Raw genomic sequence first — 20,292 nt, 5'->3', positions numbered from 1 at the left:
AGCCGGCCAAATATGGTATCAAGATTTGGGCAGCCTGTGATGTCAAAACATCCTACGCATGGAGACTGCAGGTGTACACGGGCAAAGCAGCTCCAGATCGTGTTGAAGTCAACCAGGGGATGAGGGTGGTCCTGGACATGACAGAGGGGCTCCAGGGACACGTCGTCACCTGTGATAATTTTTTCACTTCCTGTGCACTGGCAGATGAGCTACTCAAGAGGAAAATGGCCCTGGTTGGCACAATTCGCCAAAACAAGCCTGAGCTTCCACCTCATTTGCTCCAGGCAAAAGAGAGAGAGATCTTCTCCTCCATCTTTGCTTTTACAAACACCCACACACTTGTGTCTTACATCCCCCGACGGGGCAAGAATGTGCTGCTACTAAGCACAAAACACCGCCGCCCAGACGTGAGCAAAGAAGGGAAGAGAAAGCCTGTAATAATCGAAGATTACAACAAATGCAAAGGAGGTGTCGACAACCTTGATAAGGTAGGTGTCATTACGAACCACAGGGCTTGCAATATCGCTAGCCCGACGTCCCGGGGCTAGCGATTTTTCCAGTCAGGGTACCAAAATCTATCTCTGCCCTGCCCGTCGGGCTGTCAGAGGAAGGAAAAATATATGTCAGTGCTGGGTAATTATGTCATTGGGTGAGCCACTGTCAATATGTGACATATTGAAATCGCGTTTGAATTTGCGCTTGTTTTTTGCTTTCACTTTGCAATCGCGCGAACTGTGTATAGAGAGCGACAGCACTGATTGGTGAGTGACGATAATTTGCGCACCAATTCCTCTGACATCGTCTTATTAATCGTTAGCTTACTATGCAAACATGACAAGTGAAATCTCCCCCAGCTTAAAACCCTCAGAGGTCCTTAGGGACATTTATGGTATTTTGCATTTTTAATTTTAAACCATTTTCACTGTGTTGAGTGGAATATAGCCAAATTTGTCAAAGAATTTTCTTTTTAATTATATTTTATAATTGTGGTGTAAATTTAGTTTTAGTTTGAACTAGGGGCCTTAGAATTGTAATTTTCTTATTTGTCCACCGGGTGGCGCCCTTGCTTCACATTTGACCCCTGCTGGAAAACAGCGGGCTGCTTAGACAGACCTGCGGGAAAGGAAGCCTGATTCCCGGCGTGCAGCAGCGGCTTCGCCCGCTGATCGGGCGGGACCATTTTCAGTCCCTAGGGCCGTGAGACGGTGCATTTTTTTTTAATCAACAGGAAATGACGTATTTGTTGTCACGTGGTGTGTGCTGTAGAAAGGAGTCCCCAGTGATCGTGCCCTGGTGATCGTCGCGACTTACCCCGGGAAGATGCACTTCTTTCGGCCTAGAGCAGCAGCATTGGCCGCCTGGGGACCATTTTCTGGTCCTGAAAAAAAAAAAAAAAAGGCGATCGAAATGAATGTTGGTGCCAATCTTTAGTCCATCTAAAGGCCTAATTATAATAACAATTGAATATTACCTCAAATGTTTTTTTTGGAAAATATTCAAGTTTTTTGTTTTTTGGGGCAAAAAAAGCAGTGCGCTCATGTGACGAAACCGGGATATAAAGGGTTAAAATCCGCGAAATGTAATTAAAACTTTATATGAATATTTCAGGGAGAAGTAGTTTTAAAAGACTGACCAATTTAAAGTGGAAAAAAATATGAATATATAAAGTTTTTATAGCACTTTTTGGGGAATTGTCCTTAGGCATAAAGGTGGATGCATTTTTTTTAAATCTGCTCCTGCAAAAAAAATAAAAGTGGATCGAAAGGAATGTTGGTGCCAATCTTTGGTCCATCTAAAGGCCTAATTATAATAACAAACAAATATTACTTCAAATGTTTTTTTTGGAAAATATTTAGTTTTTTGTTTTTTGGGGCTAAAAAAACAGGACGCTCATGTAATAAAACTAGGATTTAAAACAACGAAAATATAATTAAAACTTTATATGAATATTTCAGGGAGAAGTAGTTTTAAAAGACTGACCAATTTAAAGTGGAAAAAAATATGAATATATAAAGTTTTTATAGCACTTTTTGGGGAATGGACATTTATGTCCATTAAAAGCAAAGGTGGATGTCTTTTTAAAGGATCTCCAAGGGTTAAACATGTAAGAGGTTGATCACGCAGAGAATCGCTGACCGTTATGTGAGTCCGTGTGTAAATGCAGCAGGATATGTATTTTAGTTCTGCTGAGCCAAATAAGACAGGTCAGGGTGAAGAAGTGACAGCCAAAGAAAAGCTTACCACAAAACGGAAAAGTTATGACAAATCAGACTATAAGGCAAAAAGAAAGTGCAGCTTTATGGTTTCATGGACAAAAGAATTTCTGTGGCTGCAACATGACGAGCTAAATAACCAGGGCTGCACATAAGTGGTCCGCAGGTGCCGCATTCGCTGTCAAAATAAAAAACGCGCACAAGATAAGAAGTTGCAACGCGTGTTTGCGTACATAAGATTTTCTGGAGGAGGACAGACATTTGTTTAGAACTTTTCAAGATGTCGAAGAAGCTCCTTTAAGCAATTGCTTTGGCGTTCCTCCACCTCCAAAGAAATGTCAGAAGGAGTCCGAACCACAAAAGAAGCACGTATTCTCGGAAAAGTGGTTGCAGGAGGTGAGCTGGCTTCAAACAAATGATGAACGCACAGAGATGTGGTGCAGAATGTGCCGTGAAAATCCCACTCTAGGACAAAAACAGCCTTTTATATGGACGCAAACGCGCGTTGCAACTTCTTATCTGGTGCGTCTTTTATTTTGACAGCGAATGCGGCACCTGCAGACCACTTATGTGCACCCGTGTAAATAACATAATGTTCTGCCGGCTGTGTTGTTGGTTTTCCCTGGATTTCTGAGTCAACAAGCGCCTTTGTTACTGGAACCAGTCATTTTAAGAAAGGCCCCCATTAGAACCCATGAGAAATGCATTATTGCTCAGTCTGCAATATCTTTCCCAGAACAAACACCAATTGCAAATAGAACAGCGTACTATGTTGCAAAGAGTGAACTACCACTGGCACAATTTAGCAGTCTTTGCAAGCTTCAAAAAGCAAACGGCCTCGATCTTGGTTCCACTTGTCTCTTACCCGTGACTTCAGTGGAAATTTCAAATTCTGATCTGACACAGACTGATTCATGTCCTACACAGTTCTTACAAGTTCATAGAAATTTCTGTTCAATTAGAACCAAGTATTTGAGTTGATGATTGTAATTTTTATACAATGTTGTAATTTGTGTTTCAACAATTTTTTGTTTAATGTTTTGTTTCCGTTACAATATTATACTTTAATGTATAATATTGTAAAGGAAACTAAACAGGAAACAAAACATCAATCAAAAAATTGCTCTCTTCTTTATTCGGGCTACTTAAATTTATTTTGGGCTACCAAAAACTGAAGAGTCCCTGCCCGAAGGGCAACCGGGGATTTTGAAATTTTGCTAGCCCTGAACCAGTTATGCATATATTTATTCATTCTTGCTCATATTCTTGTCTAATATATATGTATGTTTTATGCTTCTTTTTTTGTTAGGTTGTTGGCACCTACTCCTGCAGGAGGAAAACAAATTACTGGCCACTGGCCCTCTTCCACAACGTCCTTGATGTTTCACTTTACAATGCCTACGTCCTGTGGACATCAATCGAGTCATCCTGGCAGAAGCAGAAAGGACACAGACGGAGGCTCTTCATTGAAGAAGTGGGAGAAATGCTGGTGAACCCACACATAGCAAAGAGAGAGCGCCTTCCTCGCTCATCAGCCGCTGCAGCAGTAGTCACAGATCTGACTGCAGCGGCTTCATGGACCGCTCCCATCATTCAATGTAAGAGCAGGAGGCAGTGCGAACTTTGCAAAGACAAAAGGAGAAGAGTTTTCAACACCTGCTGCAAATGTGAGAAGCATACATGCAAGGACCACAGTGTGTCCATTTGTAACGACTGTGCCGTCTGAGCAGGACTCTCACACCCAGACACATACTAGGGCAGGGATAGCTCAGTAGGTAGAGTGGTGGCCCCATGATTGGAAGGTCGAGGGTTCGACTCCACTGAACGGCTACCCTGAGGTACCCCTGAGCAAGGTACCGTCCCTACACACTGCTCCCCGGGCGCTGCACTGGTGGCTGCCCACTGCTTCACTGGGTGAATGGGTTAAATGCAAAGGAACTATTTCCCTATGGGGACTAACACGTACAATTTACTTTACTACTTCTCTCCCTGTCTGTCTCTCTCCCCATCCCCAACAACATAAATGTTCATGTTTATCTTTCTAAAATAAATGTTTTTCTAGTTCAAACTGAGCTTGTATTTTTATTTACGTTAGCAAGGTAATAAACATTTAGTGTGGAAAAAGTGAAAAACATCATATACCATTATAGGTTATGATTATTACATTTACTGTGCCCCTGCAAAAAAATAATGATGAATCAAAATCAACCTTGGTGCCAATCTAAAGGCCTAATTATAATAGCAATGAAATCTTTCTTGAAATGTATTTTATGGAAAATATTTTAGTTTATTGGGTTTTTTTTCAGTTAAAAAACAGTGCAGCTATGTAAACATACTGGCCTTCAAAGGGTTAAACCCCCCAAAATATAATTATACTTGATACGAATATCTTAGGCAGAAGTAGTTTTAAAAGACTGACTCATTTAAAGTGCAAAACAATATTAATATATAACAATATTATTGCACTTTTTGGGAAGCTGCCAGTTTTTGTCATTAGGAACAATTCAGGATATTTAAGGATCTCCTTTGGGTTAAAGGGGACATGCAATGCTACACATAACTGACATAGACGTAACACCGTGTGTGGAGCTGGATTTAAGAAATAAGTGCTTAAAGTTTTAAAAACATGTTTACTGCCATTTTCTGTCAGTGGCGACCGTGACATGTGGTTTTTGTGGCTTACTGACTAGTGATGGGAAGTTCAGGTCTTTTCAGAGAGTCAGCTCTTTTGGCTCCAAAATGGCTCCTAATTTATTATCATCCGTAGCCTCATATTTTAGCTTTACTAGGTTAATATGAATGCTTTGTGTTTTGATAAACCCTTTTGCATTTAGTGTTTTTTATGAGAAGTCTTATAATTGCCTAATTTTGTTTATTTGTTCTGTTACAAAAGCAGGCATTCTTACTTTTGTTTAGTATTTTAATCAAACTTTTAATTTCAGTTCAACAGACAAACAAAACACTGCAAACAAATCCACAGAACAGAAACAGAACCAAACTCAGCAGCCAGACAGTCTGTCCTCAGTGCAGGTCTACATTCAGAAAGATCAAATGCCTTAGCTGATTACTACTAGTAAAAATTACTTAACAGTTTGGACATTCAAACTTGTCAAATTTCTTTCAACTAAATCATGAGTAAAAACCAATCAACAGCGTAAGTTTGACAATAGCAGTGGCAGTGTTATTAAGAACTCTGTTAGTGGAGGTTTTGTTGAGGTGTGGATTCTGACTTCTTTTCCTCCACAGGACACAGTTCTGTAAAGGGAATAAAGATTCACAGACAAACAGGAATAGATCGTTCTGGAGAAGTGACATCAAATGCAAATCCTTAGGTCCTCCCCACCTCCAAGTGTCCTTTACCCTCCATTAAATGCTAAATATACAGATTACCTTTCTCTCCAAGGGGTCATGTTCTTACACAATAGATGGCAGTGGCTGTAAATTCTATTGTTTCTCATCCTGTCTTACTTTAACTACAATGGCACAGATTCTTGTGATGAGATGAACTTTGGAGTCATTAACATTGTGAAACATGCAAAGATAAGTTTGCTGTAGTCTTTCTTACTTCATGTTTATATATGTTTTTTCTTTAACTTTCATCTTGTATTACCAGATACTGCTATAACATGGAAATCATCCAGCAACTAAACTGCAACCAACAGCAACCAGCAACTGCATGACAATCTTCTTGAGAAGCTTTGCAATCTTAGCTTGGATTGGGGACAAGCAGGGTCCAGAGTGGTATTTGAGAAAGCTGAAGTGCATTAAGAAATGTGGGAGTAAAACAAATCTTAGCTAGTCGGCCATTAATTCTGCTACCCAAAGAGCTCCATCTCCATTCACTGTGTTTTTCACTGCCTGTCCTTCAACATGATTCCCAAGATGTGTGACTGACCAGAGGGCCGACTGTAACTATCAGATTTGCATTGTGTTTGCAGTGGAGGTCGGTATAAGGATCAACATGCATTTGTGTGCACATTTCAAGTGAAAGATCAAATAATTGGGATGTTATGTTTTTCATGTGCAAGCAATTTATTTGGTAAGTCTTTCACTAGCTGGGCCCACGTCCTCATTATAAGTTGGACAGCGTTTTAGTAGTGAATGCTTTGACATGAATTGAGCTGCGGTTTGGGGAAGGCCTCGAAGGGGACTGGCAATGGCTCCCGGGCCTGGCAGATCCCCATGTACTAAATAGGAGTGAAGAAGTTGAAGAATGGAGTAGAAGGAGAGAGTGAGGGTGGGACACGTAAACGAGAATGATCAGATTGCAGAACTAGGGGAACCTATATAGATGGCAGCCGGAAGGAGCGTGTTTGGAGGTGTGGTCCTCCTCCTGAAATTCTGATACATAATCTCCAATTCTCGCTGGCCGTGAACTCTAACTCTGGTTGGAGTTGTTGGAGTGCAGACTATTGTCATTAGCTACAATTAAAGGTGGTGGAGTTGGTCCCTCTGTCTGGTTGCTCCCTTGAAACCACCACAACTGCTTGGCAAGTACATGTTTTTGTATATAGCGCTTTTCTACTATACCTGAGCGCTCAAAGCACTTTATAGAACTTGTCTCATTTGCTTTCTTTCTGTTTTTTCTGTATAATTACTTTATAACACCAACGGATCCATCAGAGAGTTATCACCTTGTCCAAGGATGCAGACTGGAGCAGGCATGGCTCAAGCCACCATTCTTGTGATAAGTAGATAACCTGCTCTACTGCCTGAGCTAAACCAACCCATTGAACCTTAAGCCTATGTGCTAACTGGCTAGCATGTTATTTTCATCTGCAAAACAATAAATCATCCATCAATTCACTTCCGCTTATCCTTATGAGGGTCACAGGGAGCCTATTCCAGCTGTCACAGAGGTGGGGTAGACCCTGGACAGATCACTAGCCAGAAGCAGGGCTAACGCTTAGAGAAAGACAACCATTTAGACCTATGGGCGATTTAGAATCACCAATTAACCTAACCCCAATGACAGCATGTCTTTGGACTGTTAGAGGAATCTGGAATTTGCTGCCCATCACAATAAATCAACAATAAATCTTTAGAATTATTTTATTTATTATCCTAATGCATGGACAGATTCTTATATATAATCTCTACTCAAGCACTATATACAATATCCCTCACTGGATGCATCCCTCATGTATTGGAGAGCATTTAGTTTCTTCACCAAGGATACATTGCATAGGCTACTGATTAGAGCAAAAAAAAAAAAAAAAACCCTCCCAACTATTAGATGACATGCTGTACTTCCTGAGTTACAGCTACCAAATAATCTAACAAAGCTTACATTGTATTGTGCCTTTTCTTTATAGACCTCCTTATGTTAAGTTTTACTTCCTCACACTCAACTGAGAAATTGTCCATGATGTATGAGATGATTTCTTTCAGCCAAAAAATGATTAGACCCCCATCTTCCAGCACCTCTGAAGCTTTATTGTACTCATGAACCGAAATGCTAAAACAAGTTCAGGGATAACCTGTTCTACAACACCATTTTCAGTGTGTGGTAACTGTCAGGTTTATATTATTAGGTTGTCATTTATGCTTAGAAATATTTACTCATATATGCTTAGAGTTTTATAATCAATTGCATATTGATAGAGGTTTGATCCTTAGCAGTCTGTAAAGACTCTGTGTGCCTTCCAGAGTGTTCTGGCAAACACACTCACATCCTGGGGTCACGAGAAGAGGTCGTACCTTCTTTTTTTGTTTCATGGTATAGCAAACACAAGTATATCTGTTTTAGTCTAACTGCCTTTTGTTTAGATGAACGGCTGGACTTCCAGACCAGCAGGATTAGGGAATTCATTTATGGGGTCACATCTTGTCAACACACACACACACACACACACACACACACACACACACACACACACACACACACACACACACACACACACACACACACACACACACACGGTACTCTTTGTCTACATGTAAACATGTATACCTATGTAAGACTCATATGTTCATTCATGTAACCTCAATAAAAGAGCAGTGTTACGAGGGCGCAGACGAGAGCAACTGAGGTAAAGCGAAGGAACGGCGCTCATCCAGTCCTCTCCCTCATGCATGAGTAACACAAAGAACTTTGACTACTTGTGTCTTGCTTTTGCTGTGTAGTAGAATTGTCTTGAACGTTCCAGCCAATAGGTTTATGCTACGAACCTATCAGTAACTTGCTCACTGGGCAATCTACTGCATTTAAGTTATGTAGCAGATTGATTTCATATTCTATTTCAATGTAGACGATATGTGGTGCTTACCATTGTTAGGGTTGTAGTTAAACTTGGGTGTCGTGGGAAACCTGAGGCATTCACCTTGTTTTCTGAAGGTCTCTAAATCAGAAGCTGTCACAGTCTTGTTCCTCGCTGCAGAGAACAACAGCAGGAAAAGCACCATTAGAATGTATTGTGCTCACACTAGTGTTCGAGGATGTTTGAATCCTAAAGCGTATTTTGTTTGTTTCGTGTGATCGGGCAGCTGCCTCCTTAAAGAACTACCTCCACTACTTAAAAGAGTTTACTCTATGTTGCACTTATTTGACAGCTTCAGTTAGCCTGCTGGTTACTTAAATGTTACAATATCTGTTACAATATAAACCTGCTACAATTAACACAGATGTGTTGTTTAACAATTTTATGAAATAACAACAAACAGAAGTCAGACATGTTAGCTAAATGTATTGGCCAGTACTCAGTCTGTATAGCACATGGAGGGCAGTCTGCACAGCCAGGTGTAAAAACAACCTTTTGTTTGTCCTTTTCTCACTCTTTTTTAAGTGCGTTGAGACAACTATTGTTGCAATTTGGCACTATATAAATAAAAGTGAATTGAATTTTGCTAAATAAAAAAAAAATGACAGGGAACTTTTTAAACCCAGAAATGGAATGTAATTGTGTTTTTGAAGTACTGTGACTGAGTATCGGGCACAAAGGGCGATGGTGACTTTTAGTTTTTATGTTTTTTTGTAACGGTATAAACAATGACAGGTGGTCGATTGGCCAATTGGTCATGATCGACTCTGGGCTGGAACAATTACAGCCGAGGAGGTCGGATACACTCTCCTCCTTGTTTGGGCAACGGCTCTGAAAGCAGTCTCATCACATTCAAACAGAAGAAAATGGTATTGAGGCGAAAAGGAACGCAGTTTGTCCCGTGCTTCAGCTAGAATAAAAAAACAGACACAAAACTGGAGTTGATCTGTGTCCTCCGCTGCACAGCTTCTTCTTCTCTCACTCTCTCCCCCTCCCTCTCCTGTTGCTACTTCAGTTATGAAACTGATCAATGATCAATGATCGGCTTTTCTGTCTCAGGTCCCGTCTCTCTTGTTTGTTTATCGCCCACTTTGCGCCAGAAAGAGGAAACCAGCGGATGTTGCGCTAAACATACATGCAGCATGTTAAAGCCTGATAAGTTGTTTATTTAATTTATTTATTAAATCATTTATTTAATTGATTTAATATTACTTTCTAGGATCTGCTGATGTTTGTTGGAGCCACAGCCGTAAAGCTGCTGGTCATGATGTCAGGTTGGTTATCTGGTGAGAGGGAAACATGAAGATGAAACCAGGAGATGTCCTTACTGGATCATCAGAGCTGAACAGGTGATGGAGAAACATGATAGGTGACATGAGTGAAGGGAAGTTATGAACTGTTTCTGAGAGACCAATAACACCAGCATCCTTTTTTTTAATGTAGCTGACAGCTGGTAACTGTGCAGGGGCGGGTCTAGCAAAGTTTTGCCAGGGGGCCAAGTAGAGCATTAACAGGGAGAGGAGGGGGGCACAAAGAAATACTTTTCTTTCTTATTCTCATTTAAAATGTCTGAATCTTACAACTGTGGGAGACAACGCCGCTCTCTCCGATCCTTTCGTGTTGGTAGAGATCATGCAGAGATGTTTCCAAGTTTCACACAATCCTTTTGTTACCCATTTTTCCTTACAGATACATCTGGAGATCAGCACACTGCAGTCCTTTGCAGTCCTATTCTAAAGGCTGATCTCAAGAATTCAACACAACAGCTACAGTTTTAGTCTCTGGTATCCTCCCCCTATAGTAAACACCCCCACAATGGAAAAACACTGGTACAGTAGCCAGGGGTGCTGACACCCTGACCCCCATCTCCTTTTAAGGTAGTGTCCTTTTGTTATTTGTCTGCCCCTCACCCTCAGTAACTCTTGCAGTAACTCTTGCTTCTGTCCTGGGGGTGGGGGTTAATTCTTCTCCTGCCCTGCACCCCAGTTCATTGTTCACATTCCAGGCCTTTTCTGTTTGTATTCTTACACACTAGCAAACTCCATATTATAATTTTGCAAGCCACCCTAAAATACAGTCTCTTCAGCAATCTATTATTCTCAAAACAACCAAAGTGGTCATCTGATGCAAAATGTATAGAAATCATACATATATACCAACAAGACAGTGTACATCACTGTCACAACAGCATTTGTTTTCATTCAAAGGTTTTATGTCTTTGTGGTTCTCTAGTCAAAATGCCCAGGACGATTTTTGTCCCAGTCCAGCCCTGATTGAATTCAAGCTACTTTGTATTCAGACATGGCTACAATTTAGATGGAAGACAATTATAGTCTAGTTGATGAATATTAAAATGATTAATCACTTGATCAGTTAACTTGTTGAAGAAAAATCCATTTGCGAAAATCCATACTGGGCTCTACAACTAGTTTCTCATTGGTTTGGGGATTTTTATATTCTTTTCTTACTTCTTCACAAATAGGAAAGTGAGATACTAAAAGAAATGATGAGTTGAATGCCAAAGTGGTCCACCCTTCCACCCTTATTTGAAATAGCCAAAGAATTGTCAGTTGACTACAACTCATTAATTACAGTTAAAATATACAACGAATAGTCCATCAAGTAAATATTTTACTGTTTTACTTGTCAGTTCTTTTAGTAAATGCTCCATCACTGCTCATACTTACCAAACAAGTAGAACAATTGGTGATTGGCTACTTTATCGTAGGTGTGCATGAGCAGACAGTCAGGGCAGGTCTGCAGGAACCTGTGATAGGAACTGGCAATTTTCACTGTGCAACAAAACACAAGCATTCATGATGGGAGGATAACAATTCTGATCAACTGAGCATGCAAATTGTACTGTGACAAACATCACACACCTGAGTGACAGATGTAACTGATGTGATTACATGTGTACATGCTGTATGTTGTTCACTGAAGCAACTTACTGTAGAACTCTAAGTCTTTGCCATCAACTAGGGACATGTTCTGAACATTCCTGAGGCAGCGATCCTCCCTAAAACAATGATCAAGCAGAATGGAAGTGGAAAATGGCAACATTAAAATTTCATCTGGATTGATAATGAGACACCAAAAGAAATATTGACTTGCACACCATGACGTTTTTCTCATCTGAATGCATCCTTGACCGACACTTTCAAACCTGATTTGACTTTAATAATAGAAGACTGAGTTCTAAACAGAGTAATCTGTGGCATTTTTTAATCAACACAAATGAGGGCGGCATGGTGGCTCAGTAATGACCACCGTTGCTGTTGCTGTTCCTGGGTTACCCCAGAGTGGACCTCTTTGTGTAGAGTTTGCTTACGTGGGTGTTCACTGGGAGTTCTGGTTTCTTCTGCCACTGCTCTTACTATAGATACTCTTAATCTGAAGAGTTTCACTTTCTGATTAAACTAATATTTTGAAGAATATAAAAATTGCATGATGCAACCACACTAGTTTTTATATAAAGTTGCAATCAGTTCATTTCAGTATCAACCAGCTTTCTGCCAACAGTATAGCAAATTGGAAGTATTGGAATTTCAGGAGTGGGACCACACCTCCAAACATGCTCCTTCCGGTTCTGATCAATGTCCGGTCGTTAAGCGATGACGTGACGAATCCTACTTCCGGGCCTAAAGGAGTCTGCGTTTAATATGGCTTTTGTGTTGTTAACATGTTTCATGTTTTGTATTTTCTTCTATTTAATCTCAAAAAGCTCCTAAAACAGTCAGTGATCACCGTTGACCTCCCTCGGCTTTTATTACCTCTAATCATTTATTTAAGCTCAGTTTTTAAAACCTTAGGATGTAACTACAGCAGACTGAACGACCGGATATGTTCCCCCAGTTCACACCCTCCCTCGCCTTTTCAACTTCTTCTCTTCTATTTTGTACATCGGGAGCCGTCACCAGTCCCCTTCGAGGCCTCCCCCAAACCACAGCTCAATTAATGTCCAAGCCATTCACCTTTATCTACTGAAACACTATCAAACGTTAAATGAGGATGTGAAATTTGAGGTTAAAAAACCAGCAGACCTGTTGACGCAGCGCGAGGTAGGGAGTAACATGCTAGCCAGAATAAAACTGTAAATGCAGATCTCTGAGTGAGAGTTGAGAAACAGGTGGAGAATAGGATATATCCAGAGAACAGCTTTGCTATCAAAAACTATTCCACCATTATCTCCGCCATTATGATTTGTAGAACAGCACAATACATCTCAGTTAATCTGATCACCTCTCAGATGAATGAGCTCCTCACCCTACAGTTAGGTCCATGATTGAAGGCTGCTTCTAACAGCTTGGACGAGTTTACGGACACTGTCACCTCCTATATCCACTTCTGTGAGGACAGCATTGTGCCATCACGCACCAGGGTGAGTTATAACAATGACAAACCCTGGTTTACTCCTAAACTCAAAAAGCTGTGGCTGGAAAAGAGAAAGTCGTTCAGAAGCGGAGACAGGGACTGCTACAGAGAGGCCAAGTACAGGTTCACTAAAGAAGTGGACGTTGCTAAACATCAGCACTCTGAGAAGACGCAGCAGCAGATCTCAGAGAATGACTCGGCCTCTGTGTGGAAAGGTTTTAGGAATATCACAAACTACAAGCCTAAAACCCCCCACTCCACTGATGACTTGCTCTTAGCCAACACCCTCAACGACTTTTACTGCCGTTTTGACGAGCCATCAGGCAGCCTTCACACCTCCAACGGCCCCAACAATAGAGGCACTTTGGACACTCATTCCCCCACCTCTCCCCCCTCCATAGAGCCATCACCCCCATCAAACACTTCACCTACAACACCTCCCTCCAAACCCCACACCAAGGAGGATTTCACACCACCTCCTCCCACCACAACTCTTCATATTCATGAAGCAGATGTGAGGAAGCAGTTTAAGAGTCTGAATGCTCGGAAAGCTCCTGGCCCAGACGGTGTGTCTCCTGCCACCCTCAGACACTGTGCAAACGAGCTGGCCCCAGTGTTTTCTGCCATTTTCAACTCCTCACTGCAGGCATGTCATGTGCCTGCCTGCTTCAAGTCCTCTACCATAATCCCTGTCCCCAAGAAACCTAGGATCACTGGACTAAATGACTACAGACCCGTGGTTCTGACATCTGTGGTCATGAAGTCATTTGAGCGCCTGGTTCTCTCCTATCTCAAGACCCTCACGGCCCCCCTCCTGGACCCCCTGCAGTTTGCATACAGAGCCAACAGGTCTGTATCTCGGACGGGGATGAGTCTGCCTACAGGAGGGAGGTTGAACGTCTGGTGTCCTGGTGCAGCCACAACAACCTGGTGCTGAATGCCCAGAAGACAGTGGAGATTATTGTGGACGACATCAGGAAGCACACAGCCCCACTCCTTCCTGGACTCATTCCGCTTCCTGGGTACCACCATCACCCAGGACTTGAAGTGGGAGCCCACCATCACCTCCGTCATCAAGAAAGCCCAGCAGAGGATGTACTTCCTGAGGCAGCTGAAGAAATTCAACCTGCCAACACGGACGATGATGCAGTTCTACACTGCAATCATCGAGTCCATCCTCACCTCCTCCATCACCGTGTGGTACGCTGGAGCCACTATCAGGGACAAACAGAGACTGCAGCGTGTTGTGCGCTCTGCTGAGAAGGTGATTGGCTGCAGACTCCCATCTTTGCAGGACCTGTACACCTCCAGGACTCTGCGGCGTGCAGCTCGGATCTCAGCTGACCCTTCTCACCCTGGACACAGTCTGTTTGACCTGCTCCCCTCAGGCAGGAGGCTCCGGTCCATTCGCACCAGAACCTCTCGCCATAAGAACAGTTTCTTCCCCTCTGCTGTTGGACACATGAACAATAACCGTATGACTGTTCCCACCACTAACACATGACCCTACGCTGTGTTCACTGCATCATTCCATGTTTGGCACTGATCACCACCTGCACTCATGCATATATCTTTCTACGTAGCACTTTTAATTCTTATTTTTATTTTTATGTCTATTTAAGCGTAATTTATGACAGTATTTATAACAGTATGTTTTAGAGATGGCACGATACCACTTTTTTATGTCCGATACCGATACCGATATCATAAATTTGGATATCTGCCGATACCGATATGAATCCGATATAGTGTTTTTTAATCAACAAAACTGTTTTTTAAATATCTTGCTGCATTTTGTATAAGTTCATACTCAAGTTTAAAACAACAACTACACTAAAGCTATTCTGTTATACCTGTATGCAAAAAAAAATATTTCATATTTCAGCAATACTGATCAATCTAATAAACTTAAACCTACACCATCCTCCCTATTCTGGTATTTTAAAGAGTACTTAGCGTAAATATTAAGCAACCTAACTAATAGGGTTCCAACTCCCAGCAACAACAAAAATAAATAAATAAAAAAATAGGGAACCACCCCTCACGCTCCACCTCATGATGCTTAATCGCCGTAATCAACCTTAATTTGATGCAGTGTGAAAAAAAATGCACAGAAATCAATTATTTTTCAAGAAATATTAAATAGATTCAACATCTTTCTTCAACAAAATTGCAGACTGCACAGATGGTACCTTCCCAAAGGAAAAAGTACTATAGCTTACTAGGGTATATATATTAGACTTAATAGTCACTATATACAATAATGGACTTCTATTCATTTTACATCAAATTAAAACTTTGGGTGTCAGATAATTATTTATTAAAAGCTAGACATTTTAAATGAGAATAAGAAAGAAAAGTATGTCTTTGTGCCCCCTTTTCCCTGTTAATGCCCTATCGGCCCCCCTGGCTAAACTTTGCTAGATCCGCCCCTGCACAGTTACCAGCGTCAGCTACATAGAAAAAGATCCTGGTGTAGAAAGTAATATTAAATAAATTCTAACAACAGCTGATCAAGCTTAAACGTGCTGCTGTTGTTCAGCCGCTGGTTTCCTCTTTCCGGTGCAAAGTGGGCCAAAAGCAAACAAGAGAGAAAAGCCGATCAGCTGATCGTTAAGCAGTTTCATGATTGAAGTAGCAGCAAGAAGAGGCAGTCGCTTGTTAAGCTTAACGCAGGAATGCTTTACAAACATTCAGAGATGGACTTACACACTTGCTTTACTTCTCTCGGGATAACTTTGTCGGAGATGAAATGCCGGGTTGCTAGCAAAGCTCCACATGCTATCCAGACCACCGACAGGTCCCGCATGCCACAGCCGCTCTATCACGTGATGCATACTGCTCCGACGTGCTAACGTTCTGAGGTGAGTTACGGCGTGTTGCAAGTTTTGTGAGGTGCTTTCGTGATATTTAATGGATCGGATTACATTTTTTATTTTTCTCCGATATCCGATCCAGTAATTTAGGTCAGTATCGGACCGATACCGATACGTAATATCGGATCGGTCCATCTCTAGTATGTTTGCACTGAAGCACCGCAGCAATTTCCTAATGTTGTAAACCTGCTCAACATTTGGCAATAAAACCCTTTCTGATTCTGATTCTGATTGGTTGGACAAAGACACAGTTTTCTTAGTTTTGCCTCTGTGCACACAGTGGGTTTTTAATTAAACAATCTACTGTTCAGCTACCTGTGTCTACTATGAGAACAGCTGTCTTACCTCAATTTTCTCCTGACTTGTGGTGGCTATGGTAGCTATGATGAAGCTATGCACAAACAACAACAACTCACCTGTGTATAACACATATCACCTACCTGCCTCATAACACCCTTAAAAAATCCCTCCAGAAATGTGACATTGATGAAAAACTCTGGGAATTCAGTTCTGAACAGAGGTTAGCGATTTACAAAGGAACAGATGTATGTAAATGAAAGACAAAGGCCAGAGCCAACATTGCAGAGAGTTGCTTGGAGCGTGGTTGCCTGTGTGCAGCAGACTTTGGCCTTAGATCCCACACCAGAGCACACAAATAAAAAGTGGTTGTTGTTTACTTTGACTAGTAAGTGATGAAGGTAGGGTTTAATTCTCTCTTAATAATATTAGAAGCATGGCTTACTTCATGACCAGATGGGGTGTGGAACTGCTGACAGGGTGGGAGCTAGGGTTTGAAGAAAGCTCAGGTCCCTGGGAATTGGTTGGGATGGAGGCATCCTCCATCTTTGGAACTCTAACGTCAAAATGTAAAGAATTAGCTCAATATGCAAAAAACATGTAATTTTAGTCTCTGTAAATTACAAATATAGGTAAGTTAAATGTATTGGTATTGGCACTGATATAAGAGATATATCACTTTTTTAACAGAAGCCCATGTAGGTTTGGATTTTCTTCTCCAGTGTCTCGTGTTTCCGTTGAAACAGTGTCATCATCTAGTTGTCTGCCTCAAGCAGTTTTTGACTTATGGCCATTTGCTTTTGCCAGGATCACCACTGCTATCTGAATATTTACTGCCCCCCCCCCTCCCCCTCCAGATTAGAGAACAGGGAAAAATACTTAAAAATACTTACTGTGGCTGAACAGACTGGTCCAGCTGTTGAACCACTCGGCCAGCTATCTCTGCCTGCAGGGTCCGACTGTCTGATGTTGTATTCAGCACCATCCATGTACTTTCCACAAACCTCAAAGTGTCGCCCAAGCTACCGTTACCGGCAAGCCCCTGAATAAAGATCCACCTACCCAGGATCTATTCAGAGTGAAAGAACATACAGTTAGGTTCAGAAAGGTTTGAATATGGATACAATTTTTGGTATTTTACCTCTGTATGTCACTGCAACTGCTTTCTTATGAAACTGCAAACAATAGCTGCTTTTAATGAACTTCAAAAATTAAAAAAGAGGAAAAGATATTGCATTAGCTGTTGTGAAATAACAGCCACTTTTCTACATTGTCTCACTTTTCGGGTCTCAAATGTATATAACATTACAATATCATCATGAATAAAATGCTGCCTGTCAGTATCTTGCAGACTGGAGCAGCCTGGGATCAAACCACCAACCTTCTGGTTAGTGGCTGACCTGCTCTGCCAACTGAGCTACCGCCACCCCAATCAGCCCACTACATGGCAAGGTGTGAAGAGCCAAAGCTGGGAAAACTGACAAAACAACTCTGGGCCTAATTGTCATATTGTGAGGGAAAAAGACAGCTGAGGTTAGAGGTCAAGGGACCTGTACCTGGTGAAGCTCGTTAGCTTGCAGAGGCTGGGTCAGCTGATTGCAGTCGTCTACTGTTGGTGCTGCTGCGCTGAAGGACAGCAGAGAGATGAGAGCAAAAGCCCGGTGTGTTGCAGGCATGGTGGATAGCTGTCAGCTGCTGTTTTCCCTCACATCTGAAATACCTGGCATTTAGAGGCTATTACAAAACCTACTATGTTGTGCTGTACTTTGCTCTGTATAGCAGCTAAAAACTCCACTGGATTGAAGAATTCTGGAAAGCTGAATTGTGCAAACATGGTGGAGGCACATAAGCAAACATGTCACTTATCAGCTGTTTGAGTAATGTCTGCATGTTGTTTTGCCAACATGTATTGGCCTGCAACAAACTGCCGAGCATAACTAAGTCCTCCCGGGTTTCCCTGCTACAGCTGTTTTCACATAGTGAGCTTGTGCTCATACTTCACATTCTTTTAAACATTTCAGCACAAAGTTGGGCATGCATAAACCGAAAATACATGCCTGTTCATAGTGAACGGAAGGCAGAAAACAGCTTTGGTGTGTACAAAGTTTATAGGTCTATAGAATTATTTTGGCATTTGAATTTTATTTATTCATTTATTTAGGACAGTGCATGTTAATGAACATAAATGTAAAAAAAGAATTACATGAATGTAAACATACCAGATTATAGCCAAGGGCTAATTTTCATCTGTTGTCCTTAAGCATAAAAATAGACATAATAATTCATAAAAATTCATCATTCATTCATAATAAAAACTCCGTCACCAAACTTACACATACACACCATTCTGTTCCCAAATAAAACATTAAAACTATGCAACTCATACATGATCACACACTTGATTTGTCCATAACCAGTTTTTAACCTTTGCCTTAAACAAATTGAATGTCGAGCATTCTCTAATGGGTTGAGGAAGACTGTTCCACAGATGGCCACCCTGGACAGAAAGGACGTTCTGCCCAAATGCTGTCTGTCTGTGGGGTATAAACAAGTCTCCTCGGATTGTAGCTCGAGTGGTCCTGTCTGAGCTTTCTTTATGCCTAATGAACTGCTTTAGTGGTGGTGGAGCAAGGGAGTGTAAGACTTTATATATTAAACTCACTCTTTTAAGTTTCACTAAGTTATTGAAGTTCATATGAGAGATGATCATTGAGTAAAAATACGTTTTTGCTACATTCATATTTAAATTATTACGTATATGATTAAAATTTCGATTATTAAATTTAAGTACCTGGGACACTTTATTTATGTGATAGTGTTGGGAAGCTGGGAAGAAGGCAAGAAAAGAACAGTTGCTTTGGACACAACCCTCCACACCTAGCCCTGGAAAAAGAGCCATGTGTCAGGTCAAACACAAATGCAAGAATAATCATGCCACTGTGCGATGTGTTCGCTGCTACAGATACACATGTGGTAAATGCAGACTACAGATATCATGGCAGTGTCAGGATTGTGAGTGATTGCTGAAAATGTTGAAATGTACTCACTCACTTTTTATTATTATTTGTAAATATGTGTACAAATGGTTGGTTTTTTGTACTGTTTTTATCAATAAATCTCAGCAACAAAGGACATACACCCATATGTGTTGATTTCTCCCTAAGATGGCAAACTGAAACACAAGTTTCCTTGTAGCTCAGGAAACTAAGCACTCCAAGTGGCTCAGCATGGCCCCACCTTATTTACATAACAAAAGCAGCTGTTCACAGGTGATTAAGGATATTAGCTAAAAGCCTACCAGCCATTTGGCTGGAAGGCGGGTTTTAGAGGTAGAAAAGCCAAATGGCTGCTCTCTGAGATAAAGTGCTTGAGTAGAGATTATATATAAGAATCTGTCCATGCATTAGGATAATAAATATGTCACGGCTGCCGAGGCGAGCCGTGTGGAGTTGGAAAAAGGACCCAAGAGCAAGCAGTGTATGAAAAGATTAGTGGAGTTTATTTACAAGGTGTCAGTGGCAGGAACAGAAAACGAATAATGAGACAAACTAACGGAAACCTAAACTGGGAAAACTAAAGAGCAACTAGAAATCCACAGGACACGGGGAGAAAGGCAGAGAGACGCAGACTGACGGAGGATACAAAAACGCAGAGAGACACAGATGAATGCAGAAAAGCGCAGACTTACATGGAGTAATACAGACGAACCGGCAACAGGCAGGAGAACACACAGGGCTTAAATACACACACCAGTAATCAGGGGATAAGAGACAGGAGGGCAACACAGCTGGGAGGAATCAGAGCTGACGGGACAGGGGAAATGTAAACTGAACACACTCACATCAGACATGAACCTTCAGAATAAAACAGGAAATTAACAGACAGAGAACCAGACAGGACACTGAACTTGACAGGCGGACTCATGAGCAGACACAAAAACACCATGGACAGACAGAGGGAACACAGAGAAGTGGGAGCAGGCAGGCAAAGAACAGAAACCTAACAAATGGCAAAATAACAACAGAATACACACTCGGAATGAACAAAAGCATAAGGAAACACAAAACACTGAGTCCTCAGACTCAGGACCATGACAAAATAAAATAATTCTAAAGATTTATTGTTGATTTAAGATAAGATAAGATAAGATAAGATAAGATAAGATAAGATAAGATAAGATAACCTTTATTAGTCCCACACGTGGGAAATTTGTTTTGTCACAGCAGGAAGTGGACAGTGCAAAAGTTATGAGGCAAAAATTAGAATACAATA

General features: G+C 41.3%; 1 protein-coding gene across 3 annotated transcripts; it reads right to left on the bottom strand.

Annotated features, from left to right (window-relative positions):
- Nucleotides 1-1,307: 1,307 nt before the first annotated feature.
- LOC146581459 (uncharacterized) lies at nt 1,308-18,632 on the bottom strand. 3 transcript variants are annotated; one of them, XM_085282930.1, is made up of 7 exons: nt 17,577-17,711; nt 16,914-17,089; nt 16,466-16,576; nt 11,425-11,492; nt 11,161-11,265; nt 8,483-8,587; nt 1,308-1,378 (listed from the first exon to the last, which is right to left on the bottom strand). In XM_085282930.1, exons 1-7 carry the CDS (start codon nt 17,694-17,696, stop codon nt 1,308-1,310), a joined length of 756 nt encoding a protein of 251 aa, XP_085139056.1. In that variant the 5' UTR covers nt 17,697-17,711. The 3 variants fall into 3 exon arrangements, with proteins under 3 accessions (XP_085139056.1, XP_085139044.1, XP_085139048.1); XM_085282918.1 differs by lacking the exon at nt 1,308-1,378 and adding an exon at nt 5,128-5,468 and having other exon boundaries at nt 17,577-18,632; XM_085282922.1 differs by lacking the exons at nt 1,308-1,378; nt 8,483-8,587 and adding an exon at nt 5,128-5,468.
- Nucleotides 18,633-20,292: the final 1,660 nt, after the last annotated feature.

This window comes from Mchenga conophoros, linkage group LG2 (genome assembly GCF_057382185.1).
Source record: "Mchenga conophoros isolate Kocher_MC1m ecotype Shallow Benthic linkage group LG2, M_conophoros_male_GT1.1, whole genome shotgun sequence".
Lineage (NCBI taxonomy): Eukaryota > Metazoa > Chordata > Actinopteri > Cichliformes > Cichlidae > Mchenga > Mchenga conophoros.
The sequence above is the reverse complement of the archived record's forward strand: the minus strand, read 5'-3'. Positions and strand labels throughout refer to the sequence as shown.